A 21,677-nucleotide genomic window follows, 5' to 3' on the forward strand; every position below is an offset into this window, starting at 1 on the left:
TGTAAAGACGGACCAATCATTTGGATATCATTTAGCGATTGACCGGAAGTAGTTTTAGCACTAGCGTCAAACACAACTCGTAATTTTGTAGTCGTACTATTTTCTCTAAATACACCGTGATGCGGTAAGAAATAATGTGGAGACGGATAAGTATCTATTTTTGTCATATGACCGAGTTCTAAATATTCACGCATAAAATCAAAGTATAATTTCTTATAACTCGGTGTGCAGCGACCTAACTTACGTTCAAGCGCGAGGAACCGACTCTCGGCTTGCGAGTACGAGTCGCCTAGTTGATCAGCTGATTCGCTTAATGGGATCCGCACAGAGAAACGACCGTCATTATCACGTGTAGTTGTTTTTATAAATAAATTTTCACAAATACTATCTTCTTTAGACATGTTCGAAGTTTGTGAACTTATCTCCTCTAATTCCCAAAACTTCGTTAATTGAATATCTGCGTTGTCGTACGTGTGCGTAAAATTGCATTGAACTCGATTAACGGATGAACCTTTTGTGTGTACGACACCAGATACAACCCAACCTAACTTAGTATTTTGTAGGTATGGGCCGTTTGTAAGGCGAATTAATCCTTCACTTAAAAGATCCCAAAATCTATCAGCGCCGATTAATAAATCGATATTCTTTGACATATAAAATGTAGGATCGGCGAGTGATACATTACTCGGAATCATCAATTTTGCGACATTATGAGCAACAGAAGGCAACGTTGCAGTAATACAAGGAAGGACGAGACAATTTAAATGCGTATTAAATTCTTGATTTTTAGATCGCACCTGCACTTTGCAAGATTGTGTAGATTGGGTTACCGAATTACCTACCCCTGCGATTTGTACTGTGGACTGTATCAAACGAATTTTTAATTTATCGCATAACGATTTTTTAATGAACGAATGTTGACTGCCATTATCTAAAATTGCACGAATAGTGTGATAATTGTTATCACTGTCTAAAATATCTAATAATGCAGTCGAAAGAATTACGGGCTCTTGGAATAAATACCCATTTTCAACTTGATAACGCGTTGAAGTTGACGCACTGTGTAGCGCGGTACTGTGTACACTGGACGTTGTCGTCGCTTCGGACTCGCCACACGTTGCGGACGCTAGCGCTTGCGCGTCCTGCGGACCTACAGACTTTGACGTATTGCTGTTATCACAGCACTCACCATGAAGAAGCGAATTATGTTTACGATTGCATAGCTTGCAAGGGCCGAACCAGCAATGAGACACTGCATGTCCACCACGCAAACAATTTTTACACAACTTGTTTTCGTCTACGAATAATAACTTGTCCTTCATAGGAAGGTCACTGAACTTACTGCACGAATAAAGTGGATGATTTTCTTTGCACATATTACACCTATGCTGACGTTTGGAATCACTGTAAGAATTATATTTTTGCGATAATTTATTATACGAATTATTATTATTATTACGCGTTGCGGTGTAGCTATGTGAGCTAACATGCTTAGATTGATGGGATAATGTTTTCTTTACGAATCCCTCTGACGTTTGCTTACTAGACTCATGTGTACTTTTTATGGATTCTAACATGTCCGCCCTATCGGTAAGAAATGTAATCATATCGTTTAATGTTAATTTTTTGTTAGCGTGACTTGGTAACTTAGAGAGTGCACTTTTATGGTTCTCCCACTCCTTCTCGGTGGCTGAGTCCATCTTAGTAACTATAAGGAATATGATTAACGTATCCCATTGATCCGTGGGCTCATCTAGACCTTTAAGAGCGCGAATATTCTTTAGTACGTTATCTATCAATTTACGAATATGAGATGCAGATTCTTTGTGTAATGACTGTAATGAGAACAGAGCTTTAACATGGTTTTGAACGAGTAATCTATTATTATTAAATCTGTTCTCCAATAAACTCCATGCTATCGCGTAATTTTCAGCGGTAAACTGCAACGATTTTATTATTTGACTAGCAGAACCAGTGAGCGCGGAACGTAAGTAATGAAATTTTTGAATATTATCTATAGTTTTAGAATTATGAATCAAGGAAATGTAGGTATCTCTAAACTCTAACCACTGTTCAAATGAACCGTCGAAGGAAGGCAATGTAATAGTGGGTAATTTAATACTAGACGTCTTATTACATACTTTAACATCGTTATCAATAATTTCTTGACTCTTTAGCATGCATTTCGCTTTAGATGTGAAATCGTAAAATAAATTTTCAAAAGTTTCTCGCTCAATTAATTGTTTTTCACTTTCTAATTCAGAATCCTGTAGGTGAAATTCTATGTCATCTTGAATGCCTGAGAATTGTTCTAACAGTGAAACAGCATTCTTACATCGATCTTTTAGAGCAATCTTATGAGATTCAGTTAATTCTAAGTTTTGTAAAGATTCTACATATTTAACGAATCCAGTAAACTTTCCTTTAACTACACCCCGTTTCCTAACCAAATCTTTATAATCGTCTATTGGCATTTTGGGAGACTGCAAGAAACAAAAGAAAAGTACTTACAGTTTTTAACCCGGTCGAGCTTGAAAATCACGCTGCACAAAATGGCGGCAAGTAGGTACTTCAAGACGCGGTCTCGCGACGACGCGCCGCGCCTCGGTTACTAGAAATTTAAACACGATATTAGCTCAAATGATGCTAAGGGAAGGGTTTGGAAAGGAACGTTGAATGGCCTGACCGTTTTCTTCGTATGCAGGTTGCCGGCTTCTTCCACGTGTTCTTCTTGAAGCCGCTCCGATCCGGTTCGAAGGTCCAATTTATGTTGTGTATTGTGTGTGAGGATCAGGTCACTCTTCAATGAATTTTTCTTTATTAGGCTTCTTATAAAAATACTTTATTATGATGAGTACAGTACATTCAGAAAAATATTATGTAAGGCGAATAATATGTTACGGTGGTGTACCGACTACCACCGCAGTTGCTGATTGAAGGATGTCAAAAAAGAAGTGATCGATAGGAGCGAATAATTGAAGTTCCTCGGCGACCAATCAGAGCTCGCTGCTCGCTGCACGCCGGTCTCGTTCGCCGCTCACAATCATTCGCCGCGTCTCCGTCCGCCGGACGATAGAGGGTGTCTCGTATCTTAATCCTTTTCCACTAGATGGCGTTAGCAGTAGCGTTAACAATGCTAAAATTGTCTCTTTCACTTGATATTTGAACTCTACTTTCGAATGAACGATAAATATTAGAGAAAATCTATCCATTATTGGAGGTGCATTAACATTCTTTTAAAATACCTTACGTTTCTGTTCTATTTTTAATATATTTAAAGGTCTTTTCCTTGTATCTGCTATGAATGCTGGGACTGATAGCTGACAAATCATAAAAATACTTCTCTGAAATCTGTGAATCACCTTGTATTTATGTACTTAATTTATATATTTAGGCGTCTTATTTATCATAAATTGACAATAATGAATACTAGTATTTGAGTGACCGCGTGGAGAATATAAATGTGTGAACGCGTGTGGTGATGAGTAAGCTTCAGAAATGTCCGTCACGTCAGGCCTACGGCGAGCTTCATGAGTATCGGCGAATATCTGTTGAATCTCAATTGTCTAACACCTTCACGGCTGACCTTCACCTCGGAGGCCCACGTGCTTAGACTCTACGTACCAGTAGCAAAGTACTTAGCACACTAACGACGCCGCTCTTGCGTTACTATAAACATCTACATAGATTGTACTACATATATACCAAGACTCGATGTGGGATTGTGGGCCCAATTAATTTAAGCAAAAGTTAAACGACCGTCGGGCTGTAGTTAGCAAATAAATCTTTATTAAAAACTCCAATAAACGGCGTGGCACGCAACACTTATTTAGATGTGAACACATTTTGTGGCCCTATTGGTCATCCGGACTTACCCATGGACGTCTTGTCTTACAATTTGTTTTTAATTAACATCATATCGTTACGAGCCTATAATTTTCTAATTATAATCGTGACATACTTACGTTCTAGAGATGAATAGAACCGACTGTATCACCATAGAGAACAGGTATTGATACGGTGACGTGTTCTCGAGTTTTCTAAACAGTCCCTTAAAGAGTAACGTTGTTCTGTGGGTACATGTTGAGGCACGACCTTTGCCGGCGTGTAACCTAAAAGCTTCATATCATAAACCTTTTTATGGGTGTGACTCCGTCGGCAACCGCCGGTGCCATATGGCACAGTACAGTCGCGTCGAACTGTACAATGTACTTAGTAGATAAGATACTATCGAGATACAAGTATTGATCAGCTGTTTATGCAATAATGAGATGGTCCTGTTATATTTTTAGCGATAATTAATTTTTGTCACGCCTTGAGCTGTTATCATGCATGTTTGACTGAAGTCATTCATAACCATCATCAATAACGTTTTAAACTTCAGAATTTTCTAAAAATAATATTAGCTTTGTCTCGATTTAATTGTTCACGGTGCTAAGAGCTCTCTCCTGCAGATGATGACAATAGGCTGACTTCAGAACTAAAGAAAATTATTTAATTTATTGCCGCAGTAAAACAGCTGTTAATTACTCGTAATGGTGGTAAACGAGTTGTGCGTGACATTACGAAGCTTAACCTTAGTGGTATCCTTTGGTATCACACGCTCGACCACGACCTCGTCGTAATACAATATGGCGAGGCGCCACGCTCGACTTACCAACTGATTACTCTTTTGTGTAATCCTACACAATTTTCTTAATATGTAAATATACCGTTGCCTGCAAACGACAACATAGTTAAAAAAAAAACATGTAGAGTTGAAACTACCGTTAAATATTGAGCTTCGCTGAATTTATTATAATATCTCACACTTATCATAAACGAAAAAGTATTATCGGTGCAGTTATAATGATAAGTGTGATATTCGGCCAAACCCATAAAAAGCGATTAACCTATCTGCACATCCAAAATTTTCCCCATAAGAGTCAGCAATGTAAATTTTTGGCAATCGAATACTAAAAAAAACTCTTCGCAGAAAACTAAATTACATTTGCTGTAATGTGAAAAACAAATCTGTGATACTTCGAAGTGTTGGACGAACGGTAAATGTATTTATACGAGTGTCTCCAATCCAGACGGTTGTGGAGTGAGTAGTGTCCGACCATCACCCACATACCGACGCCAGCGCACCTGTGCACACACGTCGTACTTACCGACTGCAACACCGCGAAATAGAAAACTAGAGGGAAACGGGCAAAGAGCTCTTCACTACACTTGCACGGGATAAAAAGCTCTACCGACATGTCATGAAGTAGGTAATATGTTTGCAGTTTGAGAACGCGACAAGGTATATGTCTTCCTTCCACGATCTAATAATACTTCAGATACTTCTTTAAGAGATGGTGGTAGCTCTTAGTGTTGCTAAAATTAATTCCCCCTCCGATTCCCGTCACACGAATTTTTTTACATACTAGAACTTCGACAGAATGTGACAAGAAAGATACGACCGCGTATGTAAAAACGATCAAGAATACTGGAATCATGATAAGAGATATGATGAAGTATAACAAGGAGTTAGCTACAAAACAAAACTTTCATCTTTTGCTTAGAAGTTTGATTATCAACTTTAAATAGTTGCAAGAGGCTGTAGCGTACATGCCGCTTCCTTCTACTTTTCTATTTTCCATGTTCATGGCGAACAGCAGCTCTGTTTCCCCACATTATATGCAGAACGTTTACACTGAATATGCATTTAATTTTAGTGCATTCAATGCCACTTCGACAAAGACAAATAGGTGGTTATTGTTATAGTTAGTTTGGCAACACTGATGATATTGCTTTAGTAGATTGAATATAGAGTGCGACTCTTGAAATATTTATATTATTGCAAACTAGCTGACTGCTGACTCGCGCCCACTTCGTTAAGAATAGTTTTAGGTCAATACATAGCCTGTGAGACTGAATACTCTCCTACTAATATTATTAGCAGATGGATAGAAAGGAAGAATTTGCCTGTGACCTACAGTTTACACACTACCTGATACATAGCTATAAACACAAGTATGTACATTGTATACATATGTGTATATTAAAATACCAAATATGCACTTACTTACGTATCAGGTAAGGTAAACCAACTGTGGCCATATTACAAATGCGTCAGTTATAATTTGCCCTCTGCATATTTTACATATTATTTTCCTATTAACGAAGTCTGTTATTGCATATCAGTGGACCCACAATAAATAGGTAAAGCGTTGGTTTCCTGTTGACACTCATATATAAATATAGATTACATTTTAATTAAACTTGGGTTATAAATACTCAACCTATCCAGACTCAATTTCACTTTAATTTGGTATGTTTTCTATTCGTTATTTTGTTTTCATTTTTCAAAAATATTTTGTATCTTGCTCCTGATTGGCCTATCTAAAATATATAAAGGAAATGCTGACATAATGGCCGATAAGTTTGTCTATACGTCCGCATGTAAAGCCAATCTCTCAAATATAATTACCACATTCAATAAAACACGAATAAAATGTTTAAACATTTCGTCTACAGACCTACTTTATCGAATTTGATGTCGCTATGTTATTGTAATGTTACTACAGGGAAAGTTTCCATGGTCCAGATAAAACCAGTCTTACCAAGGGGTACCGTATTACCCGGTATGGATAGTAGCGATCGCAGTCGCTCTATTTAAAATACAGGTTGAGTTTCCGGTGATACTGGAAATTGAAACAGGCAGTTAAAGAAATAACTTAAAATTCTGGTAACGATGAGATTGGTCAAGTTAAAGACATAGAGACAAAACAGGCAGACTTTAATGCCTATTACCACCTCATAAGTGATTTTATTGGTTTTTGGAAGCAGAACGGGCACAAAACAGTGTACTCGTAACTCGGCGAGAAGATGCGATTGTGAATGGTCCTATCGTCCTATTTCAAGTGAATCCATGAATCCATCCTATAGAAGAGAACTGTTGAATCTTAGAAGTCCAAGATTACAATTGTTTTATTTACTAAAAGACAAGACAACCGGAATTCGCAGTGGCTGTCGCCAGTTATACCGGATGTCTACAGATTAGTATCAACGGAGGATTGAGCTGTGTCCGTACTACTAAACATTTCAAACGCGATTATTTTATAAAGTAGTAACCTAGAGTTAAATGTTCTTGTGTTATACCAATTAGGAGAACAATGTTTCACAATATTAATGCTAGTTCAATCATGGTTATAGTATATATTTATAAGAATATTTCAGTTAAGATGTAAAGAATAAATAGGTCTGATAAAGTCTTAAAAAACATGCTGAGTAATGACAGCGTTTACTAGCTGACTGCCAATTAAATACGTTCTTAAAGATATATTACGTGTTCAGAAGATAATCACTATCATGTTCCCTAAAAAGGCATTCAGAATAATCTTTACATCTGAGAAGCTCCTTTTACAAGAAACTTCTACGTAAACATTCAAAATAGAACAATTTCCTGAAAATTATTCCATCCACACCTTGAACAGATTATTCTAAGATTCAGGTACCTATGCATTACGAGCTGACTAATTTGCGAATTTATGTAATCCATGAGCACTAAGCGGAACCTATAAGGATGATAATGGTAACCAAAAAGTAAGGTTAATGTCTTATAGAATGAATGAAAAAAAATATTTATGTATTTATTTATCTTCTAATTTTATTATTGATGTAAGATGTAATGACGGATGTTTAAATAATGGCAAGAAATGAACAGATGGTACATATGGTTGTTGTGTAAAATCTATGGCGCGACGGTTAGTAGCGATTTGAGGTTGGGAGTCAACGCCTTTGCCAAGGTCGGCTCGTCCGCCTCCACGTCAAACAATCGTTACTCGGATTCTGTGCAAGAGGCTGAGCTTTATCTTTAACGATTGATCATTTATCGAGTTCTAACACAGTTGTCAATTACCAGTTTCTATAAGATGTTGTTGAAGAATTAAGGTTGATAAAAAGAAACGTCTTTACAGAAGTACTCGAGTACATTCACACGAATTAAAAATATTCCGGTCAATATTTCAAATCAACATCGGTCACCTTCGCTCGAGGCGTAACTTCTGAGAAGTTGTTGATTTATTTAGTGGAATAGTAATGAAATGACGCGGCAAAATCGATAATGAAGCGGGTATCGAATAATTCTCATTTGAGGCTTGTTACACTGTATGGAAAGGCGTGCAATGTAAATTTGCGAGCGAGTGTGGAGTGTGGCCGGGTGAACGATCGCGTTGGAACCGGTCCGACTGCCAGTCGCGGTAAAAAGGATCCTCCCGGGAATGTGCCGCCGCAGACCTGCGACCACTCCCGCACTCCTCTATCTGCACCCAGATATTTCCGGTTCATATTGAAATGTAACTAGTTTAAATACCACTGTACTCGGTACTTATCAGTGGGCTCGTAGAGGAAACGCAAAACAGGATATTTGATAGATTTAAAATAATGTGCTCGTTTAAATATAAAAGTGATTCAACGAGTCGCATTTTCCTGCAATTTGTTTGTACTAATTAGCCCAGTATGTACCAAATGCTCTGAGAATATTTAAAGGTATTATTGAATGCTTTTCCGTGAGCATTTATGATTAGCAATAAAACTCTTTCATATAAAACTGATATTGCATCGATTACGATTAGGTGTTTTTCTAAACCGACAAAAATCCGCACGTTCGTTATACACAGCGTTATCGCTCGCTTATCAAAGCTACATTTCTTTTGAAACCCCAGTATCTCTACATTATGTTGTTTCTGGGCGAACTGATCAACTGACACAGAGCTGGGCCCCAATTCTGCTATTTACAACGGCCGATGAATGAATGAAATTTGGCTTAAAATGATAATTTTCGTATTCTCTTAAGCATTTTTCTACACAATAATTGGAAATTCAGTGCAGCACGGTATACTCAAGGTCAATACAATTAACTTCCAATTATTGTATAGAAAAATGCTTAAGAGAATACGAAAATTGTCATTTACTTAGAGAATAAGAATAATTTCAAATTTAATCCAATTTGCATTCATTCATCGGCCATTGCAAAATAGCAGAAAAGGGGCCCTGATCATAACAGTACTATCGATATGCTTTGGAAAACAACATTTAAGATAATTCTCTTCCTATAATCATTATTTAACATTTAATCTTCTCTTGTAACATTCAGGATACGCCTACATTTTTGCACCACAACTTTGAGGAATCTTTAATCAATATTGTATGTTTTGTTCTCAGGGAACAATGGGAAGGAGAAAGAAAATTCTCGAAACAAGGAAGCCACGTCGCCTGCAGCACGCTCCGCAAACGGTCAGTATCTCTACAATCCATATCAAACGATAACGCATAGAATAATTCCTGATCGAAAATAATCTCATTGACTAGCATCGCAGTACATAGTAACCATGGTGATAATCGCGTATTAAAGCTTGAATGAGAGCTTAATAATCGGGAAGAGAGGGAGCGCCCCTAGCGACGCTAGCCGGTGCGGAGCGAGGGGCGCGAGGGGCGGGGGAGCCGGGGAGCCGGGCTGCGCACATGGTGCGCCCCGGGCCCGGCCGAGCCAGCGCGCAGCCGCGCCGCCACCCCTGCACGCGGCCCGCGCCCGCGCCCGCGCCCCGCTCTGCAGGGGCGACAACCACTCTCAACTCCCCAGTCTCCCCTCACCCCATCCTATCTACCACATTTTTGCGGAAATTGGAATCCTCCCCAGATATTTGACTACATCATATTCGCATGTACGATTTTATCCCTCAGTGTGGACGGTTATACTCAACTTGTTATTATAATATTATCATCAGAACAAAGTAAACGAGAATGACTCATATGATAATAATTAATAGATTATATTTATGTTCGAATAACGGCTCGTCCAATCAATTATGACAATAATAATAATCGTCGCCTTGCTACGAGACAAAACAATGAACTTGATATAAGCAGAGTTTACATTACATAGTGCTAACATAACACAGTCTCGGTATCGTTTACATAGGTACCTACATATTTCAATAATTATAATTCTTGCCCACACAAAGCAGCCCAACACCCTGCTGATATGATAATACATAGTGAATACAATGTCACCATGTCATTAGACGTGACATATCAATGGGACAAACGGACAGATAAAAGGACATCCGTCTTTCGTGCCAACCTACTCATATTACATTTTCAAAATACAATAATGTTGTAAGATAATGTGAACATTTCAACACGTATTCTGACACATGTGGATGACACGCAAGCTGGCGAGTAGAGCGTTTTAGCAAAATAAAGGAAATTATCGTAATTAAATTTTAATAAATGATTATATTTTTAGGTATTCGGTACACGCAGAGGTCAAAATTAATCAACTAGATTACAGTATCATTGTGCTTGTGTAGTCGCACTACGCTGGAGCAATACACCGAGCCTCTATCTCGCTTCCCTATCTGCATTTCGAAAAAGGAAAATCAATACCGCGTGTCTGCTTCGAATTTGAACGAATAGACACTCGAGTGCGACCTTTGTGAACGAGGTGGATTCCTGTATGTTTTAAAGGACAATGACGTCATTAGTCATGACTACTACCTTTCTACTGGGAATGAACAATTAGTTAATTGGTTAGAATCTTCCCATCCATTACAGTAGACCGGGTGAGCCAAGTGTCGTGGTATTCGTTAATTGTTGTTTTACTCGTTTTTATTATCAGTTACTGAGATAGCATACTTATCGATTGTAGACCATTAGTCGACATTGTTTTAAGCTTGTTGATAAGAGTTACCTGTTCGGTGCATTTTTTCATGTTCCAGTATGAAAAAAAGAAACTTTGGATTAGTTCATTCAAACATTCAGTATTTTCCAAAGGCACAAGGTCTTTTATTTTTACCTTATAATATGCTATCGCAATCCTCGTTTATTCGTAGCCACGGCTGATAAACATTCGCGTCATTTTCACATTTTGGATCAGTTCCAGTTGTAAACACAACAACATGACGAAATAGGTACATACTCTAAATATTTTTCCAGAAATCATATTCAAAACTGTGAGCTACGCTCGCGTCTAACTGGAACTTTTAGTATGTAGCTATCTAACGATGTGCAAAGTATGCAAATCGTATTGTGATCATTCAATAACAACTCAACCTTGCAATATCAACATTATAAAATTAGGTAAAAATTCACAACAAAAATGTGATTAATCTAAAATATTTGAAATTGTAATGAATCCGTTACAATGATAAATCTAATAGGTAGCTTCGCAGAGTTTAATTACCGTTATCTGACAAAGCTCAAGACAGTGGATTCGCAAAAATAACGTAACATCTTCTCCACAAGATGGCGGCATAGTTTTCACTACACTTTCTAAAGTTGCAAATTAACTCGAAGGTGTCAAATTTAGAGAAATGCTAATTGATTATTAAGAATCATAATTTAGCAGAGCGCGCAGACTTGCCGCAAGTACTGTGCATGATAGATAGGCGGTAGCAAGGTCGTTGAACTCGCACGGAACATACGCGGTACCTAACGTTTGTCTACACTTAATAATTCATTTCGTAATGGCGGTTGACCGCGAATTTGGCGAGAATTTTTCTTAATCCTTATTTGGTTAGAGAAATAGATACTTGGATAGTTTATAGCAGTTTAGGAGGTCTTGAAATTGCAAGCCGTAGTAATTAATTACTTAGATAATAACTTGAAAATTAATTACTTTTGCTACTTCATATTGTGAACCCTATTCCATTTATATTTAGGCTGCGATTATGAGTCACCGGCACATAAATACATAGTTTTGTAGATCTTTGAATTTTTTTAATGCATATTTTTGAATTTCCAATTATTTCATTATCTGTTGATGAACTTATGCTAATCATTTTCGACTACACGACGTGCAAATTCTTAATCTTAGATTAGATTATTATTATTGTGCAATGAATACCGTGTATTTATAACACGGGTACAATTAACAATAATTAATCTTTGAAACTCAAATATCAAATGAATATTTAAATCTGACGTTGTTCCGTAACATTTGTGATTGTCGCTACTTATTTACATAGAAAATATTTTTCAAATTGATGTGCTTAAAATCTTAATGAATATTGAACATGATTTTGTTGGTGAAGTGTGCCACGCGACTACGCATCCTACTCGGCTCGACATTCGAGAACATGTCTCGGAGAAAGTGTAGACATCCACAGATGTATCCTCATGCCTACTGACCTGCATACTATTTAAATTGTTCGAAACATTCAACTCAATCACCAATATAATAATAATTTTTGCACCTACTTATCAAAACTCCAATTAGTTTTGCATTTTGCACAAACGGTATATTGTTGCCGCGATACGTTCGCCTCTCGTTGTTAATTAGTGCACTCGAGCTATTACATTAAAATTGCTTATGGTTCGAAAGCGTCTCCGCTAGTGCATACCGAGGCTACCTACTGGCCACATGAAAAAAAAATAGGTTTACAAAAAAAAACAATTCAAATTAATTATATTGCTGATCTATTTGCGCATATTATTAACATACCTAAATCAATAAGCGCCGTATGTCACTGATAAGAGGTCATTACATTGTTTTATCACAGACCAATGACCGAAAGGCTTACATGGAAGAAATGGCAATGGACGCTGACTAGCAATAAATTCATCTTACTGACACAATCGTAAAATATGAGTTATTGAAATGAAATATAACGTCGAACAGCAGTTATTATGCGGAGATAATTGGTCAAGAGGAAGATAGATTGTTATAGATAAATGTAGGCGCGAGCGCAGAATTAGCGATCATATTGCAGAAACAATAGCCGGCGCCGCGCCGCCGTCGCACCGGCAGCCGCGGTCACTGCGGCGGCGCTTACGTTACATACGAGATATTACCAGCTGGCATGATAGTCGCATGTAGTAAATAGCTAGATATATTTAATTAAGATCAATAAACCACGGGCCCGTATAAATAATCAGTTCAGCCACCCTAATGCCGGACATAGACTTGAAGTTTTTAGATCAAAAATATAAGTAATTTTTGCACTCTTTGGTCAAGTTCCTATGGTTGGTTTACCTACTTACGCATCAAAAATAGTTTTAGGAATCATATCTGGAAGATCTCATATTTCAGTACAGTTCATTCGATATTCAGACGAACATTTTGTTTTTTTCATCAAATCGTTCGAAACAGAGGAATAAAAAGAGATATATCGTAATTTTGCAAACATTTGCCAAATCATGTTTTCTAACGAACATGGTTTTAACACATTCACTATTGTCACCAACGATGATCTGCAGATCTGGTTGTACGAAAAATCCTTTGTATAACGGTCGCCAAATATCAAAATACGTTTAGGAAATCAAGTAGAGATGTAGCGTGGCTCGAATGCGGGAGGCTGCGGAGCCGCGATCAATACGCAGAGCCGCCGTCGCCGCCGCCGCGCACCGCCGCGCCGCCCGCCGCCGGCCCGCCGCGCCGCGCGCCTACGAAAGCGAACGCACCGACCTCGCTGCCCTTCACCGAAGTGTCGACGACCCCTGTACCCCGCGCGCCGCCCCGCACGCCACGCGCCCCTTTGGATCAGCCCTTCACACTTCTCCAGCCCGATCTTCGTGACCTGATTAGTTAAAATACCCTTTGTGATCTACACGATGTTTCAAGAAGCGATTGCAATTACCTATTGAAATACCGGGACATAGTTACTGAGTCACCTTTTAGGAAATAATAATAACTTGTCTGATTCAGATTCCAAGATATTGTGTGGATCGCGGTTTTTCTGCGATTCAGAACTAACAATATTCCATCGTAAATATAATTTTACGACCCCGAGTCATTTCCTGTATAGATTTGTCATCAGTACCACACTGGACTCTATTACTCAAATATTTATTTGGAATTCTGAAGTTATCTAAATTCAATATTAAATTTATCTACTTAACGATCCAAAGGGTTATTCGATCAATGAACAACACTTTGGAACGGTATCGATTCCCTGTCTTCGTTAATATTCTGCCAGCACCATCGCCCGGGACTACGAATTCAATTGATGTAAAGTGTAGATGTTTCAAAACCTCGCGATCACAGTTGAAATGAGAATGCGTTTTGTCTTTATTATAGAAAAATTATAATCTATCGTCCGACTACGTCTAACTAATGTGGATCAATAAAATCGGTAAACAAGCAACACGCCTGGCGTGTCTTTGCGGGGAGTCTAGCCAATGAACTTGAATTGGATGGACCTCCACTGCACGAGCTATAAATAAAACGCTTTGCTACGTAATAATTAAAGATGATTCATAAAAACTGAGATTGGTATAAAATTAACTTGTGTATAGAAAGATTATAAAAATAAATAGAATTTACAAAAAAAAGTTTCTGGATTTCAACTGTTATTTAATATTCTATAATTAATTATGTGGCTTTAATTGGTTAGATCGTGTTAGGACATAAACAAAATCGCACAGCGGAGTCGAATGTCGGGTGCGGCATCTCACGTGCCTCAGTCCACGACTATTTTAGGCAGCGTGCATGGCATTTGGGACGTGTGCTGGAAACTACCTACTTACTCCGATTTATTTCGATGCCCTACTAACTGGCACGACTATCTCTTATGTATGTAGATACATAAATTAATGCTGAAACTAGATGTTTTCAATGTCTCGATCAAATATATACTTACGTATTTATATTAATCTATTGTTAAATGGAAGACATTTATGTAAAACCTGGCAGATTATAATTATTAGCTTAAAAGAAATCATTCACGGTCTCGTGATCTTTAAATTAATTCATGTCTCTATCCAGAGCATCTAAGTAAAAAAAGTGCAGCTAATTAGGTTGAGCTGAACACGCCTGCGCAAGTGAACGCACATAAAGTTTTTCGTCTAACACGGCAGCAGTCAACATAACGGTACTTAAATCAGCATTAGGTAGACACCTATGTTCTACTTAACGTTTAAAGTTGATTGTTATATTTCGTGTCTGCACATGCCTACTCTTAAGTATTGATACAAAGAGCATCTCTTCGTGTCACCTTCCTTGCGTTTTTGATTCACAAAATAGTAAATTTTGCCTCTGCAATCTGCATGCATACAACTTACAATGTAATGTACCTAAGAGATGAAAACGAATGTACATGAATATCACCTCTACATTGTCCAAAATGCTTAACGCTTATTCCATTGTTATATATTACTTTCTCCGTTGTGTGAAGTCTTTTATTGCGAAATATTATAATTATTATTAGAAAGACAAGCAGAACAATGTAACATTATATATAGTTAATGATTTAAAACTACCATCGACTTCCATCTCAAAGAGAAGTAGTAACATAGGCATGAAGATTAAATTATACATGGGTGTTGGCGAATTTTGGACGAATCAATTTTTTACAGTTTAGTAACTACAGCCCAGTAAGTTCTGGTGTAGACTATATTAGCGCGCATAGATCTGTACAGTCTGTAGCAACGGGAGCAGCACTTCCCCAGCCGCAGTACGCGTAGTATCGATCCGTTTGTCGAGACACCACCGGGCGAGCCGGCCGGGCGGCCGCTCGTACACTTGACATTCGCGTCCCCCAACTGAGGGTTCTCGACCCTAAAAGTTGAATTTTACGCCGTTGCTGCATTTAGTATATTTTTAAAAACTCGATTATTTTGCAATCGTATATTATCGTTACAAGTCTACAATTACAGTTGAACTTGTGGTTTCTATTTCTAGCAACAGGAAAATACTATATTAGCTTGTTGATGATTGTAGAACAAAGTAGGAATTCCACAAGCCAACCATGATTTCAGAAACCTCTACTAGAATCAGTACCTGCCTAGTGCAGTATCAGATTACATAGCTACACAATGTTACAGAAAAGTAAGTTGACCAACTCGTGCGATAATTCCTTATTTATCAGTAGAGGGATTATTATGTGTATTTAGGTAAATTCTAAGTATCTTTGGATCCTAAGTATTTCTTTATACATGGTCTCTTCTTTATACAGTTTTCATTATGAGTTCCTAAAGTAAAGCCAGGAGACATCTCAATTCTGAACATGATCACCCAGATCTAAAAATTCTACACCATACTACAGTGTCATGTTTTGTTGAATAAATAGTAATATGAATGTTTTTGTTAACAGGCGAGGAGCACCCAGGACAGAAACAACGCAAAGGATTTTTCAGAAGCCTTTGGAAAAAATCTCGACATTACTCTTTAGAACACCCCTGAAGATTCAAAATGAAAGACTTTAAAATTTACCTTAATACCAAATGGGTACTTGAAAATTCTTGCACTAAAGAGACAAAAAATCTATGAACGATTAAATATTAAGTTTAAAAAATAGAAGGTTAACGAGTTAAACATTTATAAAACGACCGATAAGTTAAATGACACGTCTGCCTCAACGAAATGTTTACTAAAAATATATACCAGCATGGTATTGTCATGTTTAACACAATATGGTTCTCGTCTTGATCAATTACATTATGTTAATGAAATTAAAAATAAGTACCAACGTACATTGGTAGTTGATACGAATGATGAAGTTTAGATAAGTGTTTGAGGTAACTTGTTGGATTACGGAATCGAAATACGTAGGCTTGCGTGTTGGCTTATGAACACGAGTATTATTTGAAAATCTGATGTATAGCGATATTATACATTGTGTATTAATTTGTCTAAATAATGCTTATTATCAACGCATAATTTATGTATAAGATGTGATAAGTACGTATTTTATTCATACACGACTAAATACTTTCTTTTGTAATAATAGGAGTGTAGAAATGTAGATAAACACGTAGCATGTTAAACTGGCGCGTTATCCTTTGTTTAATATTGTTACATTATGCTCTTAGGGAAATGAATAACCAATCAACTGCAATTTTATGCGAGTCGGCGGAGGAATACCCATACATTTATATAAATACTAAAACTTTAATCTCGATTTTTTCTATGAATTCTTGAAAATAATTTAAGACGTAAGATTAGAAGGCGTTCCTAGTGTGTTGTAATATTAAAGAACCAAAATCACTTGATAGGTTATTGCTACAAGTTTAACATTTTATACCAATCCTTGTATTCGAGTGTACTTAACTCTTATTGTAGATTTTGTCAAAGGAAATAAATTATGTTCATTAGCCATAACTTCATTGTTTTTGTTACATCGCCCTCCCGTCCTTCTTTCTTTCAGATGAGTACATTTAAAAGAAACGACAATGTTATAATACAAATCATTTTATTATTAGATAGACACAGTTCCCATCGCTTATCAGAAACAATGTACAAAGCTATAGTAGTAATATCAAATATAAACAATATGCACCCTTCGTTTACTGCAAGCCTTGTCTGAGGATACAGGGTAAATTGAGCGCTTCTATTTCTGCAGCTAAGAGATAGAATAGAACAGAATGCAAATGTTTATTATTCACTACACAAGATTATAAATGCGGCACAATTAAAAAGAAAGCATAGCAGAAAATTGTAATAGCGGGCCATGTGGACCTCGCGACCGCGGCGCGTCGCGGCGCAAGATTCGTCCGCCGCGCACTGATGTGTCGGATACTACTCACACGATGGTTCCAGTGGGACTAGAGATCTTCAATTAAAATCGTAATACTTGGGTTACAGTGTCTTTCAATTTGTAACAAGCCCTTACACAAATGCTATTTATAATAATATATATATGTTGTATAATGTTGTTACAGTAATTTCATTACGTGATTATTATAACTTCTCTTCAAGCATCTGTACGCGGGCATATTCGTCTCGATGGCTATTGACGTAATTTGTAAGTCTATCTCAATAATAGTAATAATTTAGATCATTGTACACGCCAGATACAAGTATCAGAATGCTTGAGAAGAAACCTAAAAAAATCTCTATACATCATGCTTTGAGACCTGCTTGCAAAGCTGAATATGCTTTACCATACTGGTCAATAAAAGCAAACTTTAAAATACATTTTAAACTATTGCAGGTTACAATTACTTTATGGAAGCGGTGAGCGTATAAAAGGGGTCCAAAATCCGCAAAGTAATTGCATCTGCACAGTTACTAAACGCATCACGCACTGATGACGCCATAATTTATCGAATATCAAAACAAATGAACGGTCCTTATCACTTCATAGAATATACAAAATGCAGTTACTTATTTCCCTGTGGAAAAAATATTATCTTATAGTATTCTTAGATCACGGCGCGCTTCGATCTGAAAAAGAAAGAACTGCTTTTGAGGAGTCCATGACAGATGGTATCTGATAAACATACTGGTCATGTGATAAGGCACTCACCTCTAATAACCACAGGTAATTAAATAATCTCCTAACTTCTCCACTACGGATGCGGCTTGCTGGGGTTGGATGGGTTCTTCATACAGAGAAATTACGACGGCTGAAACAAAATACTTCAATGAACCAGCCACTGTGAAACTTCGTGGGCCACCTACTTATTGATAATCATATCTTCAATTTTGACAACGCATTAAATTTATTAAAAATATCTGTTCTTTAAATATTATTGTTGAAATTATTTCTGAGGTTAAAAAGATAAATCTTAGCAGTTGCAAAATTAAACTTACTTTAAAATCTATGTCCAACACAAATTATAATTAAATCAATACAAATCATACAGGCGTTAAGGCAAGTAAGTACAAATATCCAATGGTTTATACAAAACCTAAAATAGCACTAGGTTTAAAGAGGCGTGAACCGTGTTTAACAATACTGCAAGCGTAATGTACTCACTTCAGATAAGAACTATGTTAGGTATTTAGCTTCCTTAACCGAACGAATCATTGAACATAAACAAGAAAATGGAAGTGGCACTTAGGCTGCCACGAAACGATTTAATATTTAACCCCAAGATTTTTATATCTGTCGTTTTTGGCATGCTAATATCTAACAAATGAGTTAATTTTGAATATTTTAAATGATTTATTTGACAGACGAATGAGCGATGAATTTGGCTACACCTTCAGAACGACGACACTTCCCTCTAATTGATTATGTGCAATGGAATCCATAGGCAAGAAAGTGGACGCGGGTTTTATTTTCGGCTTCCATAATAAAATAAAGTCAATCAATAACCTCAATATTTTTTTGTTGTTTTTTTTGTATGTTTTGGGTCTTAAATATTCATAACTCTATATTTGTTGAATAAATTTTTATATAAGTTGTGAATTATATACTTTTCGAAGTCGTTTCTCTGCGATTCTATCAATACGTTTTTAGACTACTTTAAATAATACAAATATTCCTCAACGTATACTTTCAACATAAATTAAGAACACTGTTCACGCAGTTTTTAATATTGAATTGATTTTAGGTAATTTATTTTTATAAGTATTTAGAAACGCTTTGACCCGTTTAAAATTAGCAATTTATATTTTTTTGATTGTTATCATAAAATCAGAACAAAAGTATTTTACAAGTCACGTTAGTCTTAAAATCTAACCAGGTGTCAAAAAAATTGCAAGCAATGATAAGGTTTTTGATAGAATACATTCTACGACACCTAATATCTTTGGTTAACTCTGAATTTATGATCGTTGTCCGTACATCATGCGCGTATTTTGCAACTTGCAACTACTACGCAACTCATATAGAAATAAAACAAAGGCGATCAGCATAACGGCGTAAGTAAAAGCTGTAAATAAACTGTACAAATCATAACAAATGCAAGATATTATAATAGTAGTGCTTACCTTGCTGTGTCTTCATGCAGTGCACGCCGACCTTGCCGAGTTTTGCGCGTATGATGCGGTCTGAGCCACTGAGGTAGATGTACCGTGTACCCGCTATCGTGAGACCACCGCTCGTTAACAGTGATTCATTGTCAAAACCGGCGACTATCTTCGCAACCTCATCTTTTGATATCTGTTAAAAATTGAAAAAACAATATCAGATACTATTAGGGTGTTCAAAATCAAGAATCGTAATAACTGCTACAAGTAATTATTTATTCCGTTTCCATAAACTGTTGTCAGCCAAATAGGGTACATTTATTCGTCTAAACAACGAGAATTGATTATTTACACGCAAGTAAGAATGTTCTGTATTGGGATACAATTACTAGCCAGCAGCGAGTCTATCTGAAGACATCAATTAGAAACGTTAGGATTTAGTTAAGTAAGAACAAAATGCAAGTAAAGAAGACAAAAATGCAGTAACTAGTCTTTCAGGCGCATCGATCAAAATCTATAATAATCTATGCCTCACATGGATGTGCATTTGTGCAAACTGTTTCATTTGAAAATCATCGTGGTGGTGCGAGTTGGAGATCTACGACTATTCGTTGGGATAAGCAGTTTTTATTCTGTCACGGCATTTACCAATAATACCAATATCAAGAAAAGGACCTATTCATAACCTTAGTAATAATTCAGATGTTTCTCTGTGCTAGTATTCATTGAAGATTTATTTTTATGCAATAAGCTGCAATGTAAATACAATATTTAAATACCGAATTTATTTCATTATATACAGGCTAAAAAAACAGTAATTATGATACGAATTCCGGTTAACACAGTGAGTGAGGATAATAAGAAGATTGCTGCAACTGAGAGATAATGTCATAAGACTAAAATTTATCTGATCGATCCATTAGACACAATCGTTTTAGGATACTAAACCAGCTATGAATAAGCTGTTGTATACTACTTTTGCAAAATGACTTATACCAACTATATACGATGATTTTATACAGGAGGCTATATTTGCCACTTTTGTGGCAGACAAGTTTCGATTTTTTAGCAAAAAGAAAGGACGGCTGCCAGAACAGCATTACATGGAGAACTATGTTTAACTAACAGACTAAACACGTAGATAGTGCACATAGACCAATAAAGATATACCGGCCGGCAATCGTGCCCGAAGCATTAATACATCTAAGAGATTACATTTTAATAAGCTTCAAATAGAATGTGACAAAGAGTGCGGTAACCGCAATTTGGAAATATTAAATACAATGGTAATGCGGACAAAATTCACGTTTCTTATCCGAATAACTGGCTCCCACCACATGTCGCCATCTTGTCAAACTCGCCGGATAAAGAATTCGTCATCCATGGAACCTACTACGAACTGCACAAAGTCACCATTTAGCACTAATATTCACACCAAAATTAAAAGTTTGCAAAAACACTGACCGCGTAGTGAGTACTTGTCTACTTGACAGAGGAAAAAACTTACTTCAAAGCCTTCTGACTTGGCCCAGACATTTCCGTCGTGACCGGCAATCGCAGCTTTTTTAACACATCTGGATGCCATTAACTGTTTATCGACATAATCTTGCCAGCTCATTTTGATTGAGTTCGACTTAAAATAAAACTACACTTGACTAAAACACAATCTACTCCTCACAACGAGCAAGCGCTTCACACGAACAAAAAGCACTGCCGTTCCAAAATGGCAGCGTAGTCATAGACACGACCGGAAGAACATGGCATCCAACATAATAAATTCAACATTGGTTTTGGTAGAATCATAAACAACTGAGGAACCAGAAAGTTATACCGCCTAAAAACGGTTACATACTAAAATCAATTTATTTTTTTTCATAATAAAATTCTTTTTTTTTTCTCATTCAAAATCCTATGCTTTTTACTGAAAGTTGAAAACATCTTAACTCTTGGGAACATCAATGTTTTATTTATTTAAATATATTGGGTCTATCACAAAAGTTGTATTTCATACGAAATAATTATGTTCTTTTCAAAATGTAATACTATCTAGCTAGGAATGTAGCAGCATACA

The 21,677-nt window shown here is 36.8% G+C and overlaps 2 protein-coding genes across 2 annotated transcripts in view; one reads left to right on the forward strand and one right to left on the reverse strand.

Moving 5' to 3' along the window:
• The window catches only part of LOC113493452, a 120,662-nt gene extending 103,594 nt beyond the window's left edge, over positions 1–17,068 (forward strand). Inside the window, exons 15-16 of the mRNA XM_026871442.1 lie at positions 9,193–9,264; positions 16,062–17,068. Coding sequence (XP_026727243.1) covers positions 9,193–9,264; positions 16,062–16,150 — 161 coding nt within the window. The 3' untranslated portion in view covers positions 16,151–17,068. The remainder of the gene's footprint in view (positions 1–9,192; positions 9,265–16,061) is intronic.
• Positions 17,069–17,142: 74 nt separating this feature from the next.
• LOC113493455 (profilin) lies at positions 17,143–21,330 on the reverse strand. Its single transcript, XM_026871444.1, has 4 exons — positions 21,114–21,330; positions 19,628–19,799; positions 18,216–18,315; positions 17,143–18,133 (listed from the first exon to the last, which is right to left on the reverse strand). The coding sequence occupies exons 1-3, from the start codon at positions 21,222–21,224 to the stop codon at positions 18,218–18,220; spliced, it is 381 nt and encodes a 126-aa protein (XP_026727245.1). The 5' UTR covers positions 21,225–21,330; the 3' UTR covers positions 17,143–18,133; positions 18,216–18,217.
• Positions 21,331–21,677: the final 347 nt, after the last annotated feature.

The sequence above is a fragment of the Trichoplusia ni genome, chromosome 4, assembly GCF_003590095.1.
Source record: "Trichoplusia ni isolate ovarian cell line Hi5 chromosome 4, tn1, whole genome shotgun sequence".
NCBI lineage: Eukaryota > Metazoa > Arthropoda > Insecta > Lepidoptera > Noctuidae > Trichoplusia > Trichoplusia ni.

Bases quoted from the DNA above. Each gene is read 5' to 3' on its own strand.
- LOC113493455 (XM_026871444.1), bottom strand. From the start codon at position 21,224: ATGAGCTGGCAAGATTATGTCGATAAACAGTTAATGGCATCCAGATGT. The intron at 19,800-21,113 runs GTAAGTTTTTTC...AATTTTTAACAG, and splicing joins CCAAGTCAGAAGGCTTTGAA to ATATCAAAAGATGAGGTTGC. The intron at 18,316-19,627 runs GTAAGCACTACT...ATTTTGTTTCAG, and splicing joins CTGCATGAAGACACAGCAAG to CCGTCGTAATTTCTCTGTAT.